Source organism: Hyaena hyaena, unplaced genomic scaffold (genome assembly GCF_003009895.1).
Source record: "Hyaena hyaena isolate Hyena2069 unplaced genomic scaffold, ASM300989v1 scaffold_34, whole genome shotgun sequence".
Classification (NCBI taxonomy): Eukaryota; Metazoa; Chordata; class Mammalia; order Carnivora; family Hyaenidae; genus Hyaena; species Hyaena hyaena.
Genome location: NW_024080665.1, coordinates 2,115,343 through 2,139,420, shown reverse-complemented (window position 1 = coordinate 2,139,420; position 24,078 = coordinate 2,115,343). Strand labels below are relative to the sequence as shown.

The window sequence follows — 24,078 nt, the reverse complement described above, 5'->3', positions numbered from 1 at the left end:
GAGAGTGATGCCTTTAATCTTCACTGAGAGGCAGACAAGCAACGGCCATAATATCTATTATACGTGCTCCTTATATCACTAAGGATCTCAGTGTCTGAAACCTCCTTTCTTGAAATGCTAGAACAAGTCTTGTTTCCCCAAGAAACTAGCAAGCTTCTTCCTTTCCCAAAATAAAAACCAACAACTATCATGTTTCCATGTTTGCCTTGGCTGCCAGAAAGTTCACAGTTGACCATGAAGCTCAACCTCTGCAACTTTGTTGGACTATTACGGCTGAAATGCTTTTTCCTTCAAGTCTTGACTTTTCTTTTTACCTGGTATGATATTGTATGTATCCTAAATTGCCTCAAATACTGCATAAATTGGGGTAGAATATCAACATATGTTCACATATGTTGTGAAGAGGTCACATGGTTCAGCTGAGCACACATGGTAACTGTGGACAGGTGAGTTAAGGCTTAAGTTCCAATTTCTCAACCATTCCTGGCCTGACGCCCAAGGTAACACCCACAAGTCTTTACCTGGATGGGAAAGTAGTCTCGAAAGTAGCGCCACACAGCCCAGTTTCGGACCCACTGTGACCTCCTGCCACCTTCCAGGAAACAAAACACAGTGTTGAGAAGGAGTGGGAGTAGGGGCGGGTGACATCTGGGAGAGGCAGATAAGACCGAGCCAGTGCAAAACCCTGAGTTGGGGGCCAACCACCCTGTGGGGCATCTCCTCCCTCCTTCCCACCAGGCCCTTTGTTCCCTCACATTAGGCAAACCCTTGACTGAATGTGAGCTCCTCGAGGACTAGGGTGGTGTCCTCTGAGGGGCTGGCTCCCTGCTTTTCCCATAGTAGGTGCTAAGGAAAAAGGGGCAGCAGGCACGTGGAGGAAGTTCAGGGTGTGCAGGAGGGAGTGTCCCAAGGTGAGGGGGTGGGGCTAGGAGGCTGTGCTCTTACCTTTCTTGGGCGTGTTCCAGTCAAACACCAGCCAGGTGAAGTAGAGCACGGCGATGAGCCAACAGTCAGTGCAGAATGTGTACATGAGGATGGCGCTGCAGGCCACTCCTAGAGGGAAGCAGAGGGCCACAAATCAGGCCCTGCGGTCCCGGGGGGGCGGGGCCTCAATCTTCCCAAGGGAAAGGCTCACCAATGACTCGGCCTAGGCACAGCTGGGGTGGTGGGCAGAGGAGGCCTGTAGCCATAGCCTGGGGGCGGAGCAGGCTCAGGGGACAAGAGCCTCATCTCCTAGGTTCTAATGGGCGTCTCTGGGGTCCAGGGGCACGTGGGCTCCATATGGTCTGGGCTGTAGTTCAGGGAAGCTGTCCTTAGAGCTGATCTTTCTGGCCTTTTCTGGCACATTCTCCCTGCCGTGGTGCCCCCCCCACCGTTACTGTGGACACAGGGAGGGACGTGCTAAGTGCCTCTACCTCTCAGGACTTGGGTTGAGCCACTCTCTCATGTGTGTGGCCGGGGGACTTTATCCCATTTTGGAAATGAGAACACTAGGGCTTGAGGGGGAGGTAACATGCTCAAGGTCACTCAGCAGGACAGTGGCAGAGCCAGGAGTCAAACTCAATTTGGACCAGTAAATCTATAATCTGTACCAGCCTTTAGAAGTTCACCCCAAATTGGGGTGCCTGGGTGGCTCAGTGGGTTGAGCTTCAGACTTCAGCTCAGGTCATGATTTCACAGTTCGTGAGTTTGAGCCCTGTGTCGGGGCTCACTGCTGTCAGCCTGTCAGCGTAGAGCCTGCTTTGGATCCTCTGTCCTCCCTTCTCTCTGCCCCTTCCTTCTTATTCTCCCTCTCAAAAAGTAAATAAAAAACATTAAAAATAAAATTAAAAAAAAGAAGTTCACCCCAAATCAGAAGCCCCAGACTGCCACTAGAGGAACCTGACAGAGGTGGGTTTCTGCCCCAGGAGGAGGACAGGTTCTTCCAACATAACGGAGCAGTAGGCAGTCCCGGCCAAAGCCCAGCACCCCTAGGCCCCCTTACAAACACCCCAGCAGGCCCCCAGGAGCTCTCTGGGGCCAGCTTCCATGCAATCGTTCCTTTCTGGGTCTTTGGCCCTAACGCTGAATAACTTGGCACAGAAAGAAAGGGAAGTCTGTGCCAGAGCTGGTTTACCTCATGGCTGGCCCCTAGAGGGCCTCCTCAGGGCCTCTCTCCTTCCCATCTTTACATGGCCATCAAGGCCTAGCTCAGGCCAGATCTCTTTAAGAACGGTTCTCCAGGGGTGCCTGGGTGGCTTAGTTGGTTAAGCGTCCGACTTTTGCTTAGGTCATGATCTCGCGGTTCGTGGGTTTGAGCCCCGCGTCGGGCTCTGTGCTGACTGCCAGCTCAGATCCTGGAGCTTATTTCGGAGTCTGCGTCTCCCTCTTTCTCTGACCCTCCCCTGCTCACGCTGTCTCTCTCTCTCTCTCTCTCTCCTAGAAATAAATAAAAATATTAAAAAAAAAAAAAAAAAGAACGGTTCTCCATAGTCACACTGCCCTTCCACACGGACCTCTCACCTCTGAATTTTCCACACTAGGGAAGAAGGCACATCTTTGCTCCCTGGCACTCAGCCCAGGGCTGGGGGCAGCAGGTACTCATTCTTGTAGAAGCATGGCTTCCATCCAGCACCCTCTCCACTGCCCTGTGCTGGTCATGGGCACTCCAGGGCTGCCTGGCTCTGCACCCCCTGCCCTCTCTTCCTCTGGCTATATGCTGAGCCTCCTCTGGTTTCCCGAGGAAGTTGGGAGGGCCGGCCGGACTCTCTGTGAGACTAAGAGCAGAAAAATGGTGGTCTCTTGTCATCCACAATCCAGTCCTGTTCTACTCCTGAGCTAACCTCTCTCAAGGTAGCTAAATGCAGTACAACTATCTTGGGAGGGGCAATGAACATAGAGTGACCAGGCATGCAGCTTTTCAGGACCAGCTTAGGCATGTGACACCACAGATGGGGAAGAGGAGTCTCTAGGCAAGCATCTGCAGTCTACAGAACGTCGTTAAAGGCACGCTGTGAGCTATTTGAAGCAGCTTGGTGAGTGGCTATGTCTAATTTAAGGCAACTAACAAAGTTGCTCACACTGTTGAGCAGTTTGCCTTTGGTCCTCTTTCTTAGGCCTGGGAAATAGGCCATTCAAGTTCCCTAGACCCCAGTAGTATTAGCAGTACCTGTTGACAGTGACACCAATAGAGAACAAAGGTGCTTGCATATCCCATTTATAGCAGTGGCAGTATCTTAAAAAATCATTTATTTTCATCACTACTTAAGAATTATAGTAATGAGGGGCACCTGGGTGGCTCAGTTGGTTAAGCGTACGACTTCGGCTCAGGTCAGGATCTCATGGTCTGTGAGTTCGAGCCCCATGTCAGACTCTGTGCTGACAGCTCACGACCTGGAGCCTGCTTCAGATTCTGAGCTCTCTCTCTGCCCCTCCCCCACTTGTGTGTGTGTGCGCGTGTGTGCATGTGCATGCTCTCTCTCTCTCAAAAATAAACATTTAAAAAAGAATTATAGTAATGATTATGCCTGCTGCTAGATGTTTTTATTTAACGTAATAATAAAGAAGCCCATGTGTTACTGTACATCTACTTCGATTTCTTAAATGCATGTGTATTTACACTTCAGTATCACTGGTTTCCTCTGAAATCCAATATACTTCATATTACGCATTTAAACACACTGAGGAGGTTGTATAGCCTTCACCACAAGGCCAGAGGAGCTCACTGCACAAACATGGTAAAGAGCCACTCTGTTCAGAGGTAGGCAATGGGCCCACAGCAGTCTCTGTGACACCAGATGAGCTTCTGCCAGCAGGTCTGGGCAGGAGCGGGAAGGAGCAGCTGGGGCTCCTCAGGGCAGTAATTAGCAGCAGCTCAGCACGCCCGTCTTGCCAGCCAGGCTTAGGATCCCACCTACACCAGGGCGTTGGGAAGATGCTGGGCCGGTTTCTGGGCTATGTTAGACACGATCAATTGTTAACCTTCAACTTGAGGCCAGTCCCCATTGCATACTGCACGGGCCAGGGTTCTACCTGCTGCTCTGCTCCTCATCTGCCAAGCTCTGACCCACTAAGACAGGGATAGTGGTGGCTTCTTGGTACGAGTGGGGATGGTGGGAGCTGCTACAGCAGGCTGCACAGGACCCATGGAGTCCTGTCCTGGTGCCACTACTTCCTCCTCATTCTGAGTCAGGCTCTGCCCTTTCTGGGCTCTCTACTCTAGGATCCTAATAAGTGGCCAAATGTAGTCCAAGGAGGAGGTTTGAGCCCTAAAGGTGACAGTTTAATTTGCTTTATTCCCCAGACCAGTGTTTATCTTATAAAGTCCCTGTAAGAATCTGAGGACCATAATTGCCCTTCACTGAAGAAGAAGGTGCACATATTCTCACATATAATCCTTCATCTAATTTGGAGGGTTCGTGGTCCTCTCCCTAAAGCCTACTCTTGGACCTAAAAGTGAAAACTGGCTGTTTCAGACCAAATCCACTAATTCTGAGCTCTCCAGTAAGTGCTCCCTGGAGAGTGCCCTGGGCTTCCACCCAAATCCCAACGATGCCACTTAACAAGCTTAACAAGTCTCAGAGTCACTGAGCCTCTGTAAGCTTCCATTTCCTTACCTGTGAAGTAGAAAGTCAAGGAAAGTTGCATCAAGTGCCTGGTACACTGTGGGAGCTTGATAAACAGCGCCCTGTCCCATCCCTCTGCCCTCCAAAGGAAGGGAGGAGCAGCATGAAGTTACCCTCGAAATATGGTCTCAGAGGCCCCCATGCCTCCTGGAAGGACAGCTGCTCCCGGACAGGGTGCCTCCTGATGACCCCCATTAGCCTGGACACTCTGAGAGAGTGGTGTGCCCCGAAGGGCTCTCCGCAGGCACTGGAATGTGCTTTGTGATGCTCTGCCCTGACATGCTAGGAGGCCACTCATTATGCTGAGAACACAGGGACCTGGGGAAGAAGCGAGGCTGCTAGGAGAGCAGGGGCTGGCCCGCACAGGGGCCCTTTCCTCCTCCCAGACAACCCACCGCGGCCCGACCCTGGTGAACGAGCACTTAACCAAGCTGGACCTGCAGTAGCCAAAGCACTGCTGGGAGAGGGGCTGAGAGAGAGAAGGGGAGGAGCTGGGGACTGTGTCCGGCAGAGGCTGCTGATAGCTGGGAGCAGGGTCTGAGGACACATCCCAACAGCAACTCCCATATAACGGGGCTCACCATGACCAGGCCCTGTGCTGCATGCTCTCGTCCCTTATCTTTAAGTTCCACAAAGGTCCCGTGAAGTAAGCAGCACTTTTGTCACATTTGCAAAGAGGAAACACTTTCAGAGAGCTCTGGGTCACAGAGCTTGTCTGTGGTAGAGTCAGGACTCAAACTCGCACCACCTCACACTAAGGCAAAGCAGCATACCTGCTGGAAAATGGATGTGGGTAGGCAGAGTGGCATGTGGGAAAAGCACAGGCTTTGTAGGCCCTATAGACCTGGATTCAAATCTATGTGACTTGGGGTAAGTTATTTACCATATCTGAGAGGTGGGTTTCCTATCTGTGGAATGGGAACTCTCACTGAGTCCTCATGTATGCCCGGGGGTAGTGCACTTGATCGGGCACTCAAAGATAGTAAGTGGGAGGATGCTCTTACCCTTCACCCCTGCAGAGCAGAGCTCCTGCTCTGACCTTTGCTGGGGAGGCCCCTGCCTGCCCTCACCCTCTAAGCCCCAGCTTACCAAGCACAAGGAAGGACAGGACCCATTGTAGCACCGAGATGACCTGCAGCTGCTTTTCCACCTTGGACCTATTGAGCCAAGTGACGGAGAAGATGTCCTGGAGAGCAGAGAGGATGCTGGAGCCAGTGCCTGCAGCAGAGGGGACAAGTCAGCCTGTTGCCACCCTTCCTTCCAGCCTCAGAGTCCCCAACACCAACCCACCTCCACAGACACTGAGAGGAGCATAGGGCCACAGAATCAGACAGTCCTGGGTTTCAATCCTAGCCCTGCCACCCAGTAGCTTTGTAATTACGGGCTGTTCACATGCTTCCCTGTGCCCCAGCTACTACACATGCCCATTGAGAATGATGTTCCCTTCATAAGGTCATTTTGGAGACCAAATGAAGTACCAAAGAGGCTGGGAGGAAGTTCTCCATAATTGCCAGTTCTCTTCCCTCCCCCCTTCACCCCAATCAAACTCCTGTCCTTATCCTTTATCTGGATCTAGTACAAATATTTAATCTTTCCTATCTGCCTGTGAGGCCAAGGACAGAAGTTCAATATCCAATTTGCAATGTGTTTTTTTTTCTCCAAGTGTACTTTGAGTACCCCAACCCCTTCCCCTCTTATCCCCAGGACCCCTTTTCCAGCAGGCTGAGCCCTCTTGTTCCCACCCCAACACCACCACTACCACCCCCATTACCATATTCAGAAGGATTTACACTTTTGGCTTCATCTCAGTGCCCAGAGCTTGGGGCTCAGAGAGGAATCAAGTGCAAGCTTTTGCTTCCTCAAAGGACCCAGTGGCCAGTGAGCTTCAGGAAGCCTGGGATAGGAAGGGTGGTAATTACATTTGCTACCAAGCAGGTGCCAAGCCTGGCAGTTAGGCCAAGATGTGCCCCCTTAATTGGCTCTTTGGCTGTGCCCCCAGGAATCAGCTCTGGACTCGAGTGGCTGATGGGCAGGAGGACCAGAAATCCTGGTGATGGCAGGCGAGGCAGCACTGGGGGAGAGTGTGGGTGAGGTTACCCATCCATAGCCCACTGCCTGCAGGAGCTGGACCAAAGGAAGTGGGCCACTTCAAACCCCCACATCTGCTGAGCCCCAACTGCATGCCCTGCACTCTACACATCTTCACTGAGTGACTACTGTGCTCTGGGCAAACATTCCTTCACACCAGCCACCCTGAAAGGTCCAAGCACTGAGTCACCATCTTGTCCTTGAGGGTTTCATGACCTTTCACCCTTGGCCTACTGCTGGGAGAGGGGCTGAGGGATTTATACTCAAGCCTTTGCATTTCTTCAAAATCTGGACAGCAACAAGGTCACGGTGGATTAGAAAGGGACATAACCCTCAGCTGCTGAGAGTTAACAATTGCTTTGACTTTAAGGAGACACATAGATAACACCAGACCTCAAGGCAGACATAGCAGTCCTGTCTCCTCTACCCACTCTAATGGATCAGAGGAAGGTGTCATGGAACACCAGAAGAGCCAGATACCACTCACTATGTGACCCCAGGCAAGACGGCCAGGGCTCCCTGCTATATCGGCAGGGCATGGCACATATGGGTGCTGAGTAGCATTGAATACTCCTCAGGCATAACTGTGGTGGAGGTGGTAAATGAGGCTCGACCACTGAGGCATTCCAGAGGCTTTGGCATATGCTCCTTGGCCCTCTAAATAAAAACCCTACCACCACAGGCCCTTTCTACCTCCACACTTTCCCCAAACCCATGCTGGAGCCTGACGGCCCCTGGGGTCATCTAGTGGGGCCCCATTGGATTCTCAGGTGACTGAGAAGGAGTACTGACTTGCCCAGGGTTACCCAGGCAGTAGGAGGTGGAGTCAGGGCTGGAACCCAGGATCCCTGCTCCCTGCTCTCGGAACCTCCCTTTCCCCCACAGCAGGTGCCAAGCACAAAGAGCTCTTGTACGTGGGACACAGCATATCTGAGAAAGGCTATGCTCAGGGCCTGGTAAACCTGTTCAGAAGTGGGGAAAGGCCTGCTGTAAGTACTTGGTGGGGAGAGGTGTGGCCCAAGCATAGGCCTGAACCCCTGATCCCAGGGCTGGGCTCCCAACTCAGGGCTTGGCTGCCGGCTCTACCTCCTGAGCTGTGCTGTATCAAGTGAAGCAGGGGCCGTGGCAGCTAAGGGCAGGCTAAGGAGAAGGTGAGTCCCTGCTCTGGGTCCTGGTGTCCAGGCTGCAGAGAAGACAGAATACTCCAGCACCTTCCTGGTCCAAGTGAGGCCTGGACGCTGTTTAGAAACGCATAATCTAGGCTCCAACCTGGATCTACCAAATCGAAATCTGCATTTTAACAAGATCCTCAGTCCAAAGTCTTAGGTAGGGCAGTCTGGAGCAGGGGCGGAAGAAGGGGAAGGAGCTGGGACCTCCACCTTCTGCTGGGCAGGGAAGAAAAGGCAATGGTCATGTGACCAGTTCCTACTGCAAACAGGACCCTGAGGCCAGCAGCTTGAGGAACGCTTAAGGAAAGGGCTCACTGGGGTGCCTGGCTGGCTCTGTCAGTGGAGCATGTGACTATTGATCTCAGGGTTCTGGGTTTGAGCCCCATGTTGGGTATACAGTTTACTTAAAAATAAAATCTTAAGAAAAAAAAAAAAGAAAAGGGCTCTGGGTCAGGGCCAGCTGCCTGGTTCCACTGATCATAAGGAGCTCTCCTGCTTGGGAAGGGGCCACACAGTAATCTGACACTGGTGACATATCCCCCTTGAAACAACTGAAAAGAACAATTCTTCCTCATCTCTAATCCAAACCCATTTGCTAGGCTTATCTCACAATTAGATGCGGTCAGAGTACAGGAAAGTGTATGACCCTCCCCCTATTAACCAGACAGAAAGAAGGGGCCTAAGGAACTCCCACCAGCCCCAAGGCAAGCGGCCAGAGCCAGATTTTTCCACGCTGCCTGTTCTCACCCTGCCTTATCCCAACTACCACCCACAGCCGCTCTGCAGCAAAGAAGGAAACACCAGTGAGGAGTGACAGGTGTTTCTGGGGAAGTCAGAGTGAGGCACTGCCCGGGGAGGGAGGCCAGGGGGATGCTCCCTGCCCTCCCCAGGCCTGGCCTGCCCGGCTGCCTCTGGGCCCGACCATTCCAACCTGGCTGACCACATAGCCCTGCCCTGTTGCTGGCCTGTCCATGATACTCAACCCTAGCCCCAGTGGAAGTCAGCCCCCTATGAACCTAAGAGATGCCAAGCCATGTTACTCTGCCCAGAAAGCCCCTCTTTGCATTGCCCACCTGATGAGATGCTGACAATGAGGTAAGGCAGCTCATCCTTTGGAACCTAGAATGGCCAAAGCTTTGCAGAGAGATTGTCGTTCTTTCCCTGGGATTATAAAGTCTGAAGCCCATGTAAGCTTGGAACTGTCAGAAGCTATCATACCTGTCCCATGCCCCCCACTCCCCTGCCCATGGAGAAAGCCTGTCTGGAATGAAGTCAGGAGAGGCCCACAGAACAGAGAAATAAGAGCAAGAACAGGAGTCCCCCCTCTGGGTCCCACAGCCCCTCACCTTGTACTAATTGCAGATTACAAATCCATTCTCCCATGAGGGGGCCAGGACTGGGTCTGATCCATGTCTGGGTTCCCAGGGGCCTGCTAGCGCCTGGCCAACAGCAAACACTGAGACGGGCTTGCTGAGAGGAGATGCAGGTCTCCGTTCTGGCTGTTCCTCAAGCCCCCCGACTGCCTCTCTTAATGCCTGGGCGACAGGCATGCTGCCCACATGGCCCACAAAGTACTTCCTCACCAGGCCTGTGAGCTGGGCATCATCACTCCCACTGGGAAGGTGATAAAAAGTGACAGGGCCAAGGGTTGCTTGGCTCAAGGGTGGTACAGTTGGACTCAATTTGGCTTGGATTCTGTTTCTATGCCTCAGGTCCCCCCAGATTCCTTCTCTCTTCTCCCCACAACCAAGTGGGGGGAAAGCTGGGAGGGGTGGGGAGAATGAATGACCTGCTTTCCCTCACAGGGGCAAGCCTGGAGCAGGCATCTTATGGAGGGAGTGAAGTGGTAGCAGGCCTCGAGGTTTCCGTCTCAGGTCTGCCACCGACTCCTATGTTACCATGGCCAAGTCACTTCACGGCTCTGGGCGTTGGTTTCCCCACCTATAAAATGAGCATAGGGAGGATGAACTCTGCAATCTCTCTGATTGCTCGACCTCCTAGGATACCACGCAGAGGTCCGGTACAGTTGCCCAGCAGAGGGGAAGTGAGTTTCTGCTGGGTACCCTCAGTCAGCACCCAGCTGTCAGCACCTCCTCTGCCCAGGGCCTTGGCAGAAGCTGGTGTGGATGCCAGTGCTGCAATCAGATGCCACTGCCTTCACACTTAGCGTGGCTGTCCCGCAGTCCTGGGTGGGGCCAGCAGGGAGTGACAGCATCTAGCTCCCACGCCGCCTCTCCTGGCCTCCCCCAGCACACAGTCTCTGCCCTCTCTGCATCAGTCCTGCTGGCCAGCCTCCCTGCCTGTATCTGCTGGGTGCCGGGATCACACCTGATTCATCCATGTGCCCTGTGCAGGGCCTGGAGAAACGGTGCTCACAGAGGTTTACATGTGAATGAACAGACCATGAGCCGCAGACGCAGTTGAAGGCCTGGATGTCCAAGTTAGACTGAGTGGCTTGACAGGAAGGCCCCAGCACCCTCACTGAGCACCTTGGCCAAGGTAGAGGTGGGGTGAGCCTCCCATGCCCTCCCTGAGCATGAGCTCCCCACTGTGATGCGAATAGAACCCACTACCACGTCTTTTTTTTCATGGAGGGAGACAAGACAAGCCATAGACTAACGTCACTGGTCCTGTGAAGAAATGTTCCAATAGCTAATTCAAATAGCTGTTCCCAGGTGCCATCCATCTCACTGCTTATTTTACACAGCTCTTTTACTCCTAGATCAGGGGCAGGCAGAGGAGCAGAGCTGCCAGGAAGCCCAGCATGGTTCTCTGACACCCAGGAAGGAAGCCACCCCATCTATATGGGGCTATAATGTCCCACGGCACTCCCCAGGAAGGCAGACAAGGCAGGGATGGGCAGCCCCATTTCACAGAGATGGAAACTGAGGCAACGTGAAGCCAGAAGATGTTAAACCAGTCACCTGAGGTCAGGGTACAGGGGAGCTAGGACTCGAGGCTGGTATTTGGGCTCTGCGTCCCTCATCATTCCTGTGGTGCCAAGCTACTGAGGGCTGGTCCCCATGCCACAAGCCAGTGCACACTCAGACTTCAGGAACACGCCTCCGTCTGAGGGAAGGCCACCTGCTTGGCCCCAAGCTGGGCCCCAAGTCTACTGGGGACACCCTTCCATGGACTGGCTGTACAAGGGATGTGATCCCCACCCCTACATGCCCCTGCAAGTCCAGCTGTCACCACCAGGGCTAAGCCACAGCTGCCCTTAGAGGTGGGGCCAGACACCCCCTCCGTCCCAGAGTCCAGGCTGGGGCAGCAGTGGGAATGGGTGTGTGAACACCTCCTTGCCCAACATCTGATAGCAGAGTGACCGGGTGGCCACACCCAGGCTGATGAAACCAGGCTTTCCTGGGCTTCCCTTGTACATGCAGGGGCAGGATCTGAGCTTAATCCCCTTAATCTGAGAAAGGACCCTTGGCCAGCTCTGCCCCACACGCCTCTGTGACCGCAGGCAAGTCACCTAGCCTCCCTCAGCGTCAGTGTTCTCACCTATAAAATGAGGAGAATAATCCCCACCTCACAGGATTGTTGGGAAGAGCAAATGGGGAAAAAATGCATATAAGGTACACTTGGCATTTGTTGGATGATTCAGTGGTAGCTACTGTCATTGCTTCCACCATTGAGCGGAGTGAGAAGGGATATGGAAAATGATCAAACACAACATTTTCCAAGATGTGCATGGTCCTGAGGTTGTGTGTTATGAGAAGAGGGGGCAGAGTGAAGGTACTGGCCAAGGAGGCTCCAAGAGACGGCACGGCCTCATCAGGGCTTTGAAGACAAGATCTGGGAGGTGAAAGGAAGGAAAAGCGGGCACAGCGATTGGGGGCAACTGTGGGAATAAAGGTTCAGCGGCAATTATAAAGGGCAAGCTAACAAACCAGGAACAGGGGCTCACGTTTACCGAAAACAGAAACTGTAAATAGGGAAGCTGGAAAGGGCTTGAGTGGCCAAACGTGGCCTCCTGGGAGAAGATGGGTGGAGATGGAGATAAGGCCTGAAGCATGGGGCACATAAGAGGTGCCCGGCACTGTACTAGGCACTGGGGAAATAGCAGTGGACACAGCAGTGTCTCACCTGTTCAGGGGCTTGAATCCTGCTGAGGGAGAGATAAAGCACCTACAGGTAAATGTAATGCCAGGCATGGATGAGAGCTACAAAGAAAAATAATTGGGGGTGATGAGCTAGAAAGGGGACCAGAGGATCCTCTGACCTGTGGAGAGGAGGCCCTGAGCAAGGCTGGCCTCCACGAGGCAGGAGAACACATGGACAGCCTGGGTCATGCCTTGGGACGGCCCACACCACTTCCTCCACCCACCTTCACACTGGTATTTGGGGAGGGGGCATGCTAGCCTGGAAAAGGTGCAGAGGACAGAAGGCTGGGCATCAGGAGAAGCTGGCCTCTAACCTACAGGAAGTATGGCCTTGGTGAGTCACTTCCTGTGCAAGCCTCAGTTTCCTCATCTGTACAGTGAGGCTAATACCCACCTTGCCAAATTCCTGTGAGGATTAAATGAGGTAATGTATAGGCAAGAGCTTCATAAAATGTAAAGACCTGTGTGAACGCTAGGTAATTATCAAGTGAGCCTCAGTTTCCTCTCTTGTCTAATGGGTATAACAAGCCCTACCATGCCTAGAAACAGAGGCGTTAGCATCCACACACTTTGGGATTCCAACTCCAGCTCTGACTCTTGCCTGCTGTGAGACCCTGAAAGGCACCTCCCTGTCTGAGATTCAGTGTCCTTACTTGTGATACAGGATTGCTGTGGGGAATCTAAACAGTTTACAAAAAAGGGGCAGAGTGTCTGGTGTATCTGACAGACACTAGGAAGATGCCAAGGAGGTCAAGAGATGTGAACAGCCTTTCAGGGTTTCTTGATGGGGGGATATCATCCTGCTCATATCCTCAGCCCCAAGGATGTCACACCAGACCCACCTGGACCTAAGCTCTGCCCTCAGACACCAGCTGCCAAGTGGACAGTGAGGAAGTTGCCCCAAACTACTCCACAGAGCTGGTACAAGAATGCATAGAGGCAGAAAGATGGACATACTGACCCCCGGCAGACCCTTCTAGTCCCAGGGAGGGCCAAGAAGCTAGGCCAAGTGCCTAATAGGTGCCACTTCTTCAAGGCCAGAGGCAAGTGCCCTTCCAGGCCCCCATCAGCACTTTTCAGCAGGAATCACACATGTGGCAATGGGAAGGCCAGTCGGGGCTCGGGGGTGGGGGGACAAGCCTGTGGATTTGAGAGCCCCAGTCCATGTGGCACTCCTGCAAGTCTTGCACACAGCACACCTCACAGCATGCTCAGCCAGATACCCCTTCCTTTCAGGAGGCCTCCCCACACTCTTGGCCCCTGTAGTCCTGTAGTTCCCCAGCTAGAGTCCTGTCACCCTCGGGTCCAGTCTGGTCGTTCACCTCAGATTGGTCGACACCTGCCAGGCACTGACTGCAGACACCTCAGACATTCCTCAGCCTTCCTGGCCGACTCTTCCTTGGAAAAGCCTACCACACCCCTATTCTTAGCCTTTCTCGTTGTAGGAAAGAGTGTACATTTATCTGCAAGGACTTCATCTTGTTCATCTGGGTCCCTGTGCCCAGCATGGAGTCAGGCCCAGAGCCGGTGCTCAGCCAGGTATTTACCGCATGACTGGATACTGGAGGGGACTGAGAAGAATAAACAGGGCCCGGACAGGCACAGAGATAGGCCCTATCCACAGCTGACCAACCTGGACCACGCCAGACAATCAACCAGAGCTTTCTGGGAAATCAGGAGGGATGGGTCTCCTCCAGCTGGACAGGCTGGAGTTAAATGCAGGGGTGACAGTGGCGGGCTCTAGAGTGAAGGAGAGAAGGATAGAGCCCAAACACTACCATTCATTCAACAGGTGCTTTCTAAGTACGCTTTACACACCAGGCCAGGCGCTGCACTGGCTGGAGGCTGCCTGATCCTGCTTCTCCTCTGCTTCTTGGGCACCTGCTGGAGGCCGAGCTCTGCCCCTGAGCAGCACACCCCTGCTGTGGCTGGGGAGACAGGTCTGTGAACAATTAGGCACAGAGGGTAAGTCAGGGCCGGGGACTCTGGGTGGGGGGTGGAGGGGCAACCTGTGCTGGAGGATGTTCTCAGAGATGCCTTCCTGGAAGAAGTAATGGGTCAGATGACATGTAAGTGAGTAAGCATTAGCCAGGCTGACAGGAGGAAGTAAAGGGTCAGGACCCCAGGTGCTGGAGTCCTGCAAATGGCATTTGCAAAGGCCTAGAAGGAAGAGAACACAAATTTGAGGGTAAGTAGTTCAGCCGGGTTAGAGTAAAGCAACTGTGTGAGTGGGCGAGTCTAGTTGAGAAAGTAGAGAGGGAGCCATGAAGGACCAGGAATGCTGGGCCAAGGAGTCCTGGGCTCCATCCCCAACGCCAAGAACACTGCTGTCCACGCCTCCCATCCCCTTCGCCAACTGCAGATGGTGCCTCCGGGCCCCTTGGCAATGAGCTGGCCATTCACCCGGTCCCAGTGCACTGGTGAGTTCTTTCCTGGAAAGACTAACAGTGTCCCCTTTAAGGGTTAGGTATCCTTAAAGCAGAGCCCATTAGGACAATAGGCACAAAGGGGAGGCCAGCATACAGCTATGGTGCACATGTGGGCTGGGAAGCTCCTGGCTTGACCTCAGGAGTCCACATGAGCTCAGTGGATCTCTGCTTGTCAGTCCTCAGGACCCCCTGTGTAGGATCCTGGCAGGGGACTAGGTGTCCTCCATATCCAGATGGGCTGGATTCCTGGGCCTCCTTGTTCCCTCTCCCCATCCCCCAGCCCTAAACTAGGGGTTTGGATTAGATTAGCTGAAATCTGAGGTCCTGACAAGTTGAGCCTTCTGTGCTCTGCTAGAATCTGCTAATGAGTTTCTAGCCACAAAAGATCCCCTAAAGGGACTACAAGCCCCTCCTTGGGCCACTCTAGAAGCTTGGACTTCCAAGAATTTGGTTTTCATGAAGTAGGGTAGGGTCCTGGGAGGTGAGGTCAGGGAAGTGGGGCTCTTGGGATGTCATGTACCCAAGACTCTGGAGCCCTGGAGGTGATTGCTGAGGACCCTGATGGCTCACTTTCCCCATCCCCACATTCTGGCACAGTAAAAAAAATAGCTACTGAGGTGGGAGGGGTTGCCATGGCAACACCACCGCCTTGTGGGTATGTCACCCAGGAGCCTCAAAATAGGCCTATCATAATCCATGAGCAAGTGTAGGGAGCTAGGGTCTTCTGGGGCACTCACTCGGGCCCAGGCAGGACATGGGCCCACTTTCACAAAGACAAATAGAGAATAGGAATGAGGAGGAGGTTGAGCCCCAGGGTCCCCCAGCAGTCAGGGGGCAGGATTACAACCATATTTTTGCAGCAGAGCTGGAATAAATCCAAGGCAAATGGCTCATCTAGCTTTCCTCACTGTACAGATAAGGAGGCTGATGTCCCAAGGTCACGTGGGAAGCAGACACAGAGTTAGGCCCCTGGCCCTGCACTCAGGACTCTTAAATCAGCTCTAATAATAAAAGGAATTCATGTTTCCTGTGTCTGTTGATTTGCCCAAAGGGTCTGTGGGCAGCTTCCTTGGATCTGCACCACAACCTGGGTAGCTACTCTTATTATGCTTCTGCCCATTTTACAGATGAGGAGACTGAGTCAGGCAGGGGCAGTGGCTTCTTGAGGCTGCAGAGCAGTTCAGTGGCAGCACAGGGACAGACAGACCCCAGGCCCTTAACTCTGCCAGCAGCATTCCATACCCAGTAGACCCCAGAAGTGCTGGAGGTCAAGAAGCTCTGAGTACAACCTTCCCCAGGAGCTCTGAAATCTTCCCCCCACCAGTGGTTACAGACGAGCCACCCGGGGCCTGGACACATCATCCTCTGTCTCCCTTGTCTCTGCCTCTCGGCACACTAGGGTCTCAGCCCACGTTCACCACTCAGAGGCCCTGCAGTCAAACTGCCCATCCAACCCATATCTCATGCCTCCGTGTATGCTGTTCCCCGCGCCTGGATGTTCTGGCCTGCCTTGCTAATGCCTTTTCATCTTTCAATATCCAGACTGAATGTTACCTCTTCTAGAAAGCCTTTCCTGACCCGAAGATGGTTTAGCTGCCCCACTCTCACCGTCAGGCCTCCACACTTCCCCGTGCCTCCTTCCCTGTCACTGTGTGCGTCACTGTGCATGCACTGTCATCCTGTGTACATCCCCATCAAAAGCAGGGCCCAGGGCAGACTGACCCATGTGTAGTACAGAGCCTGACACACAGGAAGTGTTCCCTCAGTAAACAAAAGGTCCACACCCAAGTCCCCACCATGTCACAGCCCTTCTGGATGCATCAGAGCAGAGAGGCTGCTACTGTCCAGTGTTGGGAGCCTGCTGCATATGTCACACAGGATGAATGACAAGGATGAACTTGAGTTCGTTACGAGTTACTTTTACAAAGGAGTTTCCACTTATGTTCACTCAAAGCCTCACATTGTTGAGCATTTGAGATTTCTGATGTATTTTCTGTATGGGGGAGTGAGATCCCCAGAGGCTGAGTGAGCCTTCCAGCCATATCCCATAGGGGAGCTAGGGATGGCAACCTGGACCTCTGGCTTCTAAGGCTCTGGAAGTGACTGGAGGGACCACGGCGAGCCCAGCTCCCCCCACATGGCACTCCTCCCTGGAGCCAGCTCCTCAGGAGACTGAGGGTATCTGCACAGTGGGGAACAACCGTAGCCCCAGCACCCAGCAGGCACAGAGGCGGCTGTAGGAAGGACCAAAGAATCACACTGAAGCTAAAAGCAGGACTTCCTCTCGAGAGAAACAGGGCAGCTCTCAGGAGGGCTGAGGTTCCATTAATGATTCACTCATTCAACAAATATTTACTGAGCACCTACTACCTACACTATGCTAAATGCTAGGGACACAACACTGACAAAGACAAGATCCCTGTTCCCAAGGGGCTGACAATCTTATGGGGGAGGAAATTACTTAAATAGATAAGGACGCATGATAATTTAGGTAATGATAAGGGCTATAAACAATGAAACAATCTGTGGCAACTTGGGGGCAGTTCTACACATGGCGTGGTCAGCAAAGGTCTCTGAGAGGAGACTAAAGGATCTGAAGCAGCCATGCAAAGACCTGGACAGAAGGGCAGCACATGCAAAGGGCCTGAGGTAGGACAGAACTGGTGGGAATGCTGGAGGAACAGGAAGACCACTGGCAGTTCTGGGGCACAGCATGGTAGGAGATGATGTTGTAAGATGGCAGAAGCTGCTCACATGGGGCTTCATGAACTCATAAAAGAATTTGGAAGGTTTGATGTATGATGAGGGGCAACTGGCAATTCACCTGGTATCAGAGCTCTGGGGGCCTGTGATGTCTCTATCCACCAGGGCAGCTGGGGGTGCTTCCTCCAAAAGCTTGGGAAGGGCTGATCTACCACCCCATCATGGAGACTGGGAGCAACCCTTACTCCTTCAGGAATCTGCAATAGCCAGAGCCCTGCGCTCAGCCCTTTACCACCTCTCTCGTGGTTAAGGAAGCAAGTCATAGACTAGGAGATGGATCTAGGTTCCAGCCCTCCCTTTGATAACTCTGAGCCAGTCCCTTCTCTCCGGGGTCCTGAGTATCCCACAGGTAACTTGAGGGCCGGGCGAGATCCAGCACGAACAGATAGCTATGATTTTATGACTCAAGTATTTGCTGCTGAATTTGAGGTAAGAGTCTGGAGGTGGAGCAGGATTTCCACATTGGCTACTGAGCCATGCAACCTACCAATAAAATATTACTCTTGGCCCTCCTCTGCCAGCACAGAAGAGCCCTTGGTAGCACAGATAGCTCCAAAGGGGCCTCTGTGCACTTAGGGAAGTGGTATAGGGGAGAAAGACACCTACAAAGAACTGGGGAGGAGGGGAAGAGGAGAGTGCCATTCTCATCCTATGATTTAGGACTGGATTAGGTGACTGTCAACCCTCAGTTCCAGAGTTACCTAGCAATCTAGCCTCTTAGTTTCACTCCCAACCAAGCTCCTGCTTCTACACCCCCAGTAATTGAGAGCTCGATCCTTACCCACACCAAGCCTTTTACAGTCCTCAACAGCTATTAGGAAGGATTCCTCCATCATATCAGAACCTGCCCCCTGTAATCCAACCCCTGTTCCTGGCTTTGCTTTTTGGAGACACACAGAACAAACGAATCAGCTCAGAATTTTACGGGAGTTGCCACCATGTTGTGCTGGGTCCTGTGCTAAACCCTGAGGATACAGGCAGGCACCAGCGGGCTCTGACCTGAAAAGCCTCTGGTCCAGGGGCAAAGGCAGGGGTGCAAATGTGACTAACTCTGCGGCCTTCACCCCAGGCACAGGATAGTCCTTCAGAGATTAGAAATGACCAGCAGAGACTCTCACCTCCCCCAACAGACACCCACCTCCCCATGCTCCCACAGCTGGCTTGGCTCCCAGTCCCCAAGGTATCTATTTCAATCTCTCACCCAACACAGGACTTCCTTTCACAGAATCCATGGTCTCTCCTTGAATATTGCCACTGACAAGGTGTTTACCACCTCACAACGGTGGAAACTTATCCACAGAGGCAAAACAGGCCACTGGGGAGTGTCTTTAAAGACGAAGGATGTAAAAAGCCAGTCTAATGGAGATGCCCAGATAACATAGCATTTGCTTCGGCACCCTCCCCTACCCCACCCGCTCTTGCACCAAAGTAGGTCCAAAGAGCTACCATGTGACTGGTTTGCATTTCATACCAGCCCTTGCTACATCCCATGATGGAATTCCTTGCAGTCGGTTAAAAAAAAGGGGGGGAGGGGGACAAGTTTTAAAGATCTGAAAACAACATGGGGAAATGCTCCTGATATGATATTGAATGACTTGGTCAAAATCATTCACGAAAAGTCCTCCTGAGGTACAAATGCTAGGTCAAAAACATGACAGTCAACAGCTTCTAGAAGATACAGCTCATAGCCAGTGGACCGCAGAAGAGAGGGCAGGGGCTCTCTGGGAAGGAATACCACAGAAAACATCCTTATCCCATTCCCTGCACACAAAAGCATTTTTAAAAGCATGGACATGGGTAAGTCCCTTCCTTCCTCTGACATGGGCACAGTGAACAGAAAACCACTCTTCAGTGAGAGAAGAGGCTGGCATAGGCTATTGGGCTGGAAGCATGGAGCCCCCAAAATGGCAACATCAGCTCAGTACCTCACCAAGGGCAATGAGCAGCACTCCAAGGGCAATGCCAATGCCCAGCACAGAGTTAAACTGTAATACAGCTCCAGGGTGGGTTACTTTGCAGCCACTAGAAGATTCTAAGTGATTCTGATGAATAGATGAATTACTCAGAGAAAATCAGATTTAGAACTATATCTGCAGGATGCCTTCAACTTTATATACTGTGTATAAATAAAATCATAAAGAAATGTACTAAGATAGGAATAGGGAACTATTCTTGGATTGTTGATTGGCCAGCAATTGTTATTTTGTTCCTTTTTTTTCTCTATTTTTCAAAACCCCAATAACTAGTAAGTTTTATTTATTTATTTATTTATTTAATTTTTTTTTAATGTTTTATTTATTTCTAGGAGAGAGACAGGGAGAAAGCGTGAGCAGGGGAAAGTCAGAGAGAGAGAGGGAGTCACAGACTGAAACAGGCTCCAGGCTCTGAGCTGGCAGTCAGCACAGAGCCCGACGCGGGGCTCGAACCCACGAACCGCGAGATCATGACCTAAGCGAAAGTCGGACGCTCAACCGACTAAGCCACCCAGGCGCCCCACTAGTAAGTTTTATTTTTGTAATGAAGGTGAGTAGAGTATGCAACCCTCAGTTACTGAAGGAAAAAAATGCTAAGTAGGAGAGGGTCAGCAAGCAGATTAAAGCCTTAGGAGGAGGGAGGGAAACTTCAAGACACACACAGACGTAGGACAGCTGGGATGGCTTCCCAGGGTCGCTCTTGGCCAAGGCATTTGTTAAGGAAACCTCAGGAAGGTCATACCTTTCCCTGTCAATTCCTCCAGCTACAAGTGTATTTACCAAGGGCCTCAGTTGCACACTGGTGAAAGAGGAACATGGGCTACCATGGACGGTACCCAGGGTCCTCCACCGCACCTTCTCAGGGTGCCAGGCTTAGTTGCTGCTGAGTGGGCTCCCGAGGCTGGCTTGAGGATGGGAGTAGGGCAGAGCACGGTGTGGGCACACCTGTCCCAGCCAGGCATGTTCCCAGTCTGGTGGCTGTTTAAGAGGATTGCAAAATCCTGCCACTCTGCCCCATCCAGTCTCTCCTAGCATGCTCCACCTGGCCAGGAGGGAGGGGAGTGAACTCCCAGGGGCCACAGCCAGGGCTGCGGTTGGGAAGGAGTTGTTAAATATCAACCTGCTCTCACAGATGGGGAAAACAAGCCGGGGGAAGGAAAGTGATGTAACAGAGGTGGCAAAAATTGGTAAGTGCCGAATGAAGAATGAACTCAGACTTCACTACCGGACCGCCTGCATCGGACTAGGTCAGCGGGATCCTTCCTTCTTCCCTGACCTATAGGTTTGCTGCGGGGAGAGGGTGTACAAGCTTTTGGGAAAGAAAAAAAAGAAAAGAAAAGAAAAGAGAAAAGGAAAGGAAAAGAAAAGAAAAAAGAAAAGAAGAAAAGAAAAGAAAAAAGAAAAGAAAAGAAAAGAAAAAAGAAAACGGGTCGGGACCCCAACCTGCACCCTGGCCAGTCCTCCAGCAACGTACCCTCGTTATGAGAACACACTCTTGCCTGCCTTCCAGCCCTCGTCACAGCCTTTCCGAAAACCCTTGTGCAGCTTCCCCGCCTGGGATGGAAGCCGCCGGGGCCCTGCAGACCCCCCACTTCACCCCGGGCGGCGACCGCTCGTCTCCCAGACCCCTGGCCCACCGGCGGCCCCCCGAGGCGAGGCAGCCCCGCTCACCTCGCAGGACCCCTGAGTAGGCGGCTATGAGGGTCTTCATGCTGAAGCCGCTGCAGCAGCTCACGGCCCCGCGGGAAGGCGGCTCGCCCCACGCCCCTGGCCCATGCCCCGGCCTCCGGGGCCAGGGCTTCGCGCCGAGCTCGCAGGCCGGGGGACGGCGCCGACGCGGGGAGCTGGGGGCGCACCGCCCGTCGCGGCGGGAGCGGCAGCCGAAAGCGGGCCGACGACGACGGCCACTGCGCTCCGCGCTCGGAGCGCGGCGCTTTATCACCTCACAACGGGGGCGGCCCGACGCGAGCTGGGGCGGGGCCTGCGGTTCCACACCGCCCGCCCCTCGTCCTCGCGGAGCCAGAGCGCGGGGCAGCGCGGGAAGCGCGCGGGCTCCGGGGCTCTCGCGGGACGCACGCGCCCGCCGCGCTGCCTCTCCCCCTCCCCCTTGGCCGCCGTCTCGTGGGGACGCGCGGCTTCTGGGCCCGGACGCCGAGCACGTGCAGGCGGCAGAGCGCCTTAGCGCTTGGCCAAGATGCCAAGGTCCCGCCCCGGGTCGCCGGGTGCCGGGATTAGTTAGCTTAGACCCGGGCTCCGAAGCCACCCAAGCTGCCTCCTCTGCCGTTCCATCTGGTTATCAAGAAACCCCGCAGAGCGTCTGTACACTGCGGAGTGCTGGGGACCCAGTCCAGCTCGCCCAGTCCCTGCCTTTGGGATGCTCACGTTGGTGACAGGGCGGGGACGCCAGAGACAGCCCCACACAGGGGTTGGTGGCAGTGCAGTGACAGGAACCGAGGGGAGAGCCCCGCGACGCCTCAGCTGGGATTGGATGCACTTCCTGGAGAGGTTAATTCACACTAACTGGAGTCTGATTCTGGCCCTGCCTTCGGTGAACCTCAGTTTCCATATCTGTCAAGTGAGAATAATAATTATTTTTGTGAAATGCTTTGAGAAGTAAATGAGGCAAGGTACAAAGAAGCCTAGCGTAGTGCCAGACACATGTTCCAAAATCATTGTCATTGCCCGTTAATGGGCAGTTTTTTAGAGGGAGTCTGTGGGGGCAAGGCAGAAAGACAGACCTAACGTCTTAAACTGGGGAGGTTGAGAGGAGATGACATTGCCACTGGGCCACTGGACCCGAGGTTTCTGCCAGGCTGAGAGGAAGGAGAAGGGCATTCAGATAGAGGCCACAGTGCAGGTAAAGATCTGGAGCACCCTGGAGACCCTGAGCACCTTGGTGTGGCTGGAAGAGGGATGCAGGCCAGGGAGGAGTAGGAGATGAGGCTGGAGAGGTAGACAGGGACCAGAAGGGCCTTATAATTCTGCCAAGAAACTTGGACTTCATCCTGTGGGGGATGGACCAAAGGAGGAGTGTGAAGAGCAGGGCACCTTGATTAGACTGGAGGTAGGTTGGTGGTGTGCAGGTGGGGGATGGGAAATAGCGCAATAAAATGTGGCTCCAATTTCACACACAGGTGGAAACATCCAGCAAAAGGTACAGAGCAAGTTCAGGGGCTGAGAAGGCCAATCTCTTGCTTCTGAGCCAACTCACAGAGTGACAACTGCCTCCCGTTGGCCCCCAGCTACTCACCCATCCCTGCTACTTAAGCAGTTTGGTCCAGACTGGTTTTGGATAGAAAACCAGACCCAGAATTGGAGTAGTCCAGAGAAGTTTCTTGGCAGTGTTCTTTGTCCTGGGACCGTTGTCTTCTGATGAGGTGAGCATGGGGGACTCACACCAGGCACTGATTTCTCCTGGCCCTCTCCCCACATTTCTCAGCAACCCTACATTCCTGTCTGTAACGGTCTGCCCTGGTCCTCCTGCAGGTATGTGAGCAGGATGGCTCTGGGACCTGAGTCACTTTTCCTTTATCTTCTCCCTGTCCAAGCCCCTGGGGGCCTTGGCCAAACCAGGGATAAAGCTGCCAAGCAGGACTTGACCAGGGTGGGCTTCACCAAGGGTGGCACGTTCCACCCTGCCTTCACTCACCGGTGTTGTGTTGCCATTGGGAATTATGGGTGCAGCTTTGTAGTCCGTGGGGGTTAGAAACTTGCCCGTCAGAGACTCCTTCCAGTGATAGCAACCTTCGCCCTTCCACTGCACATGGCCAGCCTGCAAGGCAGAGGGGACACTCCCCGTGAGAGAGGCACAGGGTAAAAGGCAAATACATATACCAAGCACCCGGCTCCATGCCAGGCCCTGTTCTGTGTGCACTTACCCGGTTCTCACAGCTGCCCTGCAAGGGGTGCTTATCACTCCCCTTTGCAAACGAGGCACAGAGAGGCAAAGTGATTTGTCTAGGATTACAAAGCGAGGAAGTAGTAAAGCTGGGGTATATTCAAGCCTTCCTGAACCTCAGAGCCCATGTGCTTTCCCTAACTCATGAGGCTGGGGAGAGGGACCAGCGCCGACCCTGGAACTACCTGCCAAAAGCAAATTCCCATTTGATACCTCCTTTAAACTCTCCCCCCCCCCCCCCCCCCCCCCCCCCCCCCCCCCCCCCCCCCCCCCCCCCCCCCCCCCCCCCCCCCGCCCCAGCCCTGTGAGATTATTCCCATTATGCAGTCTGGATGCTCAGAGAATCGAAGAGCTTGCCAGATGTCAGTGTTGGGGCCAGGATTTGAACCAGTTCTCATACCCAAGGCCAGGGCCTGTCTGCGTTAAGCTCATTCCCAGTGCTCAGCTCACTTGGAGAGTCGGCCAGGGGAGCCTGGCATGTCCCTGTGGTTCAGAAACTCACCCACCTCTTTCTTCCTCAACTAGGAATTTGCCTGGCAGGGCGGCTTTGTGGCTGCACTCCTCCCGGGACTGCTTCCCTCCCCTTGCAAGCCCCCAAATGTCCTCCTCCTGAGTGACTTCACCACATGCTGCTTGGCCATCAAGAGCCAGATGGTGTGCAGTTTTGGGTGCCAGGCTCAGGAGTCTGGACTTTATTCTCAGAGCAGTTGGGGAGCCATAAAGGTTTTAGCAGGGATGGCATATGGCCAGTTTTGTGCTCTAGAAAGATAATTGTCCGAACAAGAACGCTTTCAGTTGTCACCTCCATGGCATCCTTCCTGGTTACCGATGGCCTGTGTTAACCAGGGTCCCTGCAGGAGACGGCCTATCTGTAACTGGATAACTTGAGGAAATTTTAATACAAAAACGTAAGGGTATACAGCTAAGCTCAAGTGATGGAGCAGTACCCCAAGGCTAGTAACACTATGGGACCTATGGCCTGAACGTCCAAAGAGAGGAAGCCAGGCAGAGTGAGAGCTGGGTAGAGAGGGCCTCCTGATAGAAGCCC

General features: G+C 53.4%; 1 protein-coding gene across 1 annotated transcript in view; it reads right to left on the bottom strand.

Annotated features, from left to right (window-relative positions):
* Nucleotides 1-21,037, bottom strand: part of DGAT2 (diacylglycerol O-acyltransferase 2) — a 29,493-nt gene extending 8,456 nt beyond the window's left edge. The window contains exons 1-4 of the mRNA XM_039228692.1: nt 20,804-21,037; nt 5,694-5,822; nt 946-1,053; nt 522-592 (exon numbers count right to left, since the gene is read on the bottom strand). Of these exons, the coding sequence (XP_039084623.1) occupies nt 522-592; nt 946-1,053; nt 5,694-5,822; nt 20,804-20,843 (348 nt within the window). The 5' untranslated portion in view covers nt 20,844-21,037. The remainder of the gene's footprint in view (nt 1-521; nt 593-945; nt 1,054-5,693; nt 5,823-20,803) is intronic.
* Between the last annotated feature and the right edge of the window lie 3,041 nt (nt 21,038-24,078).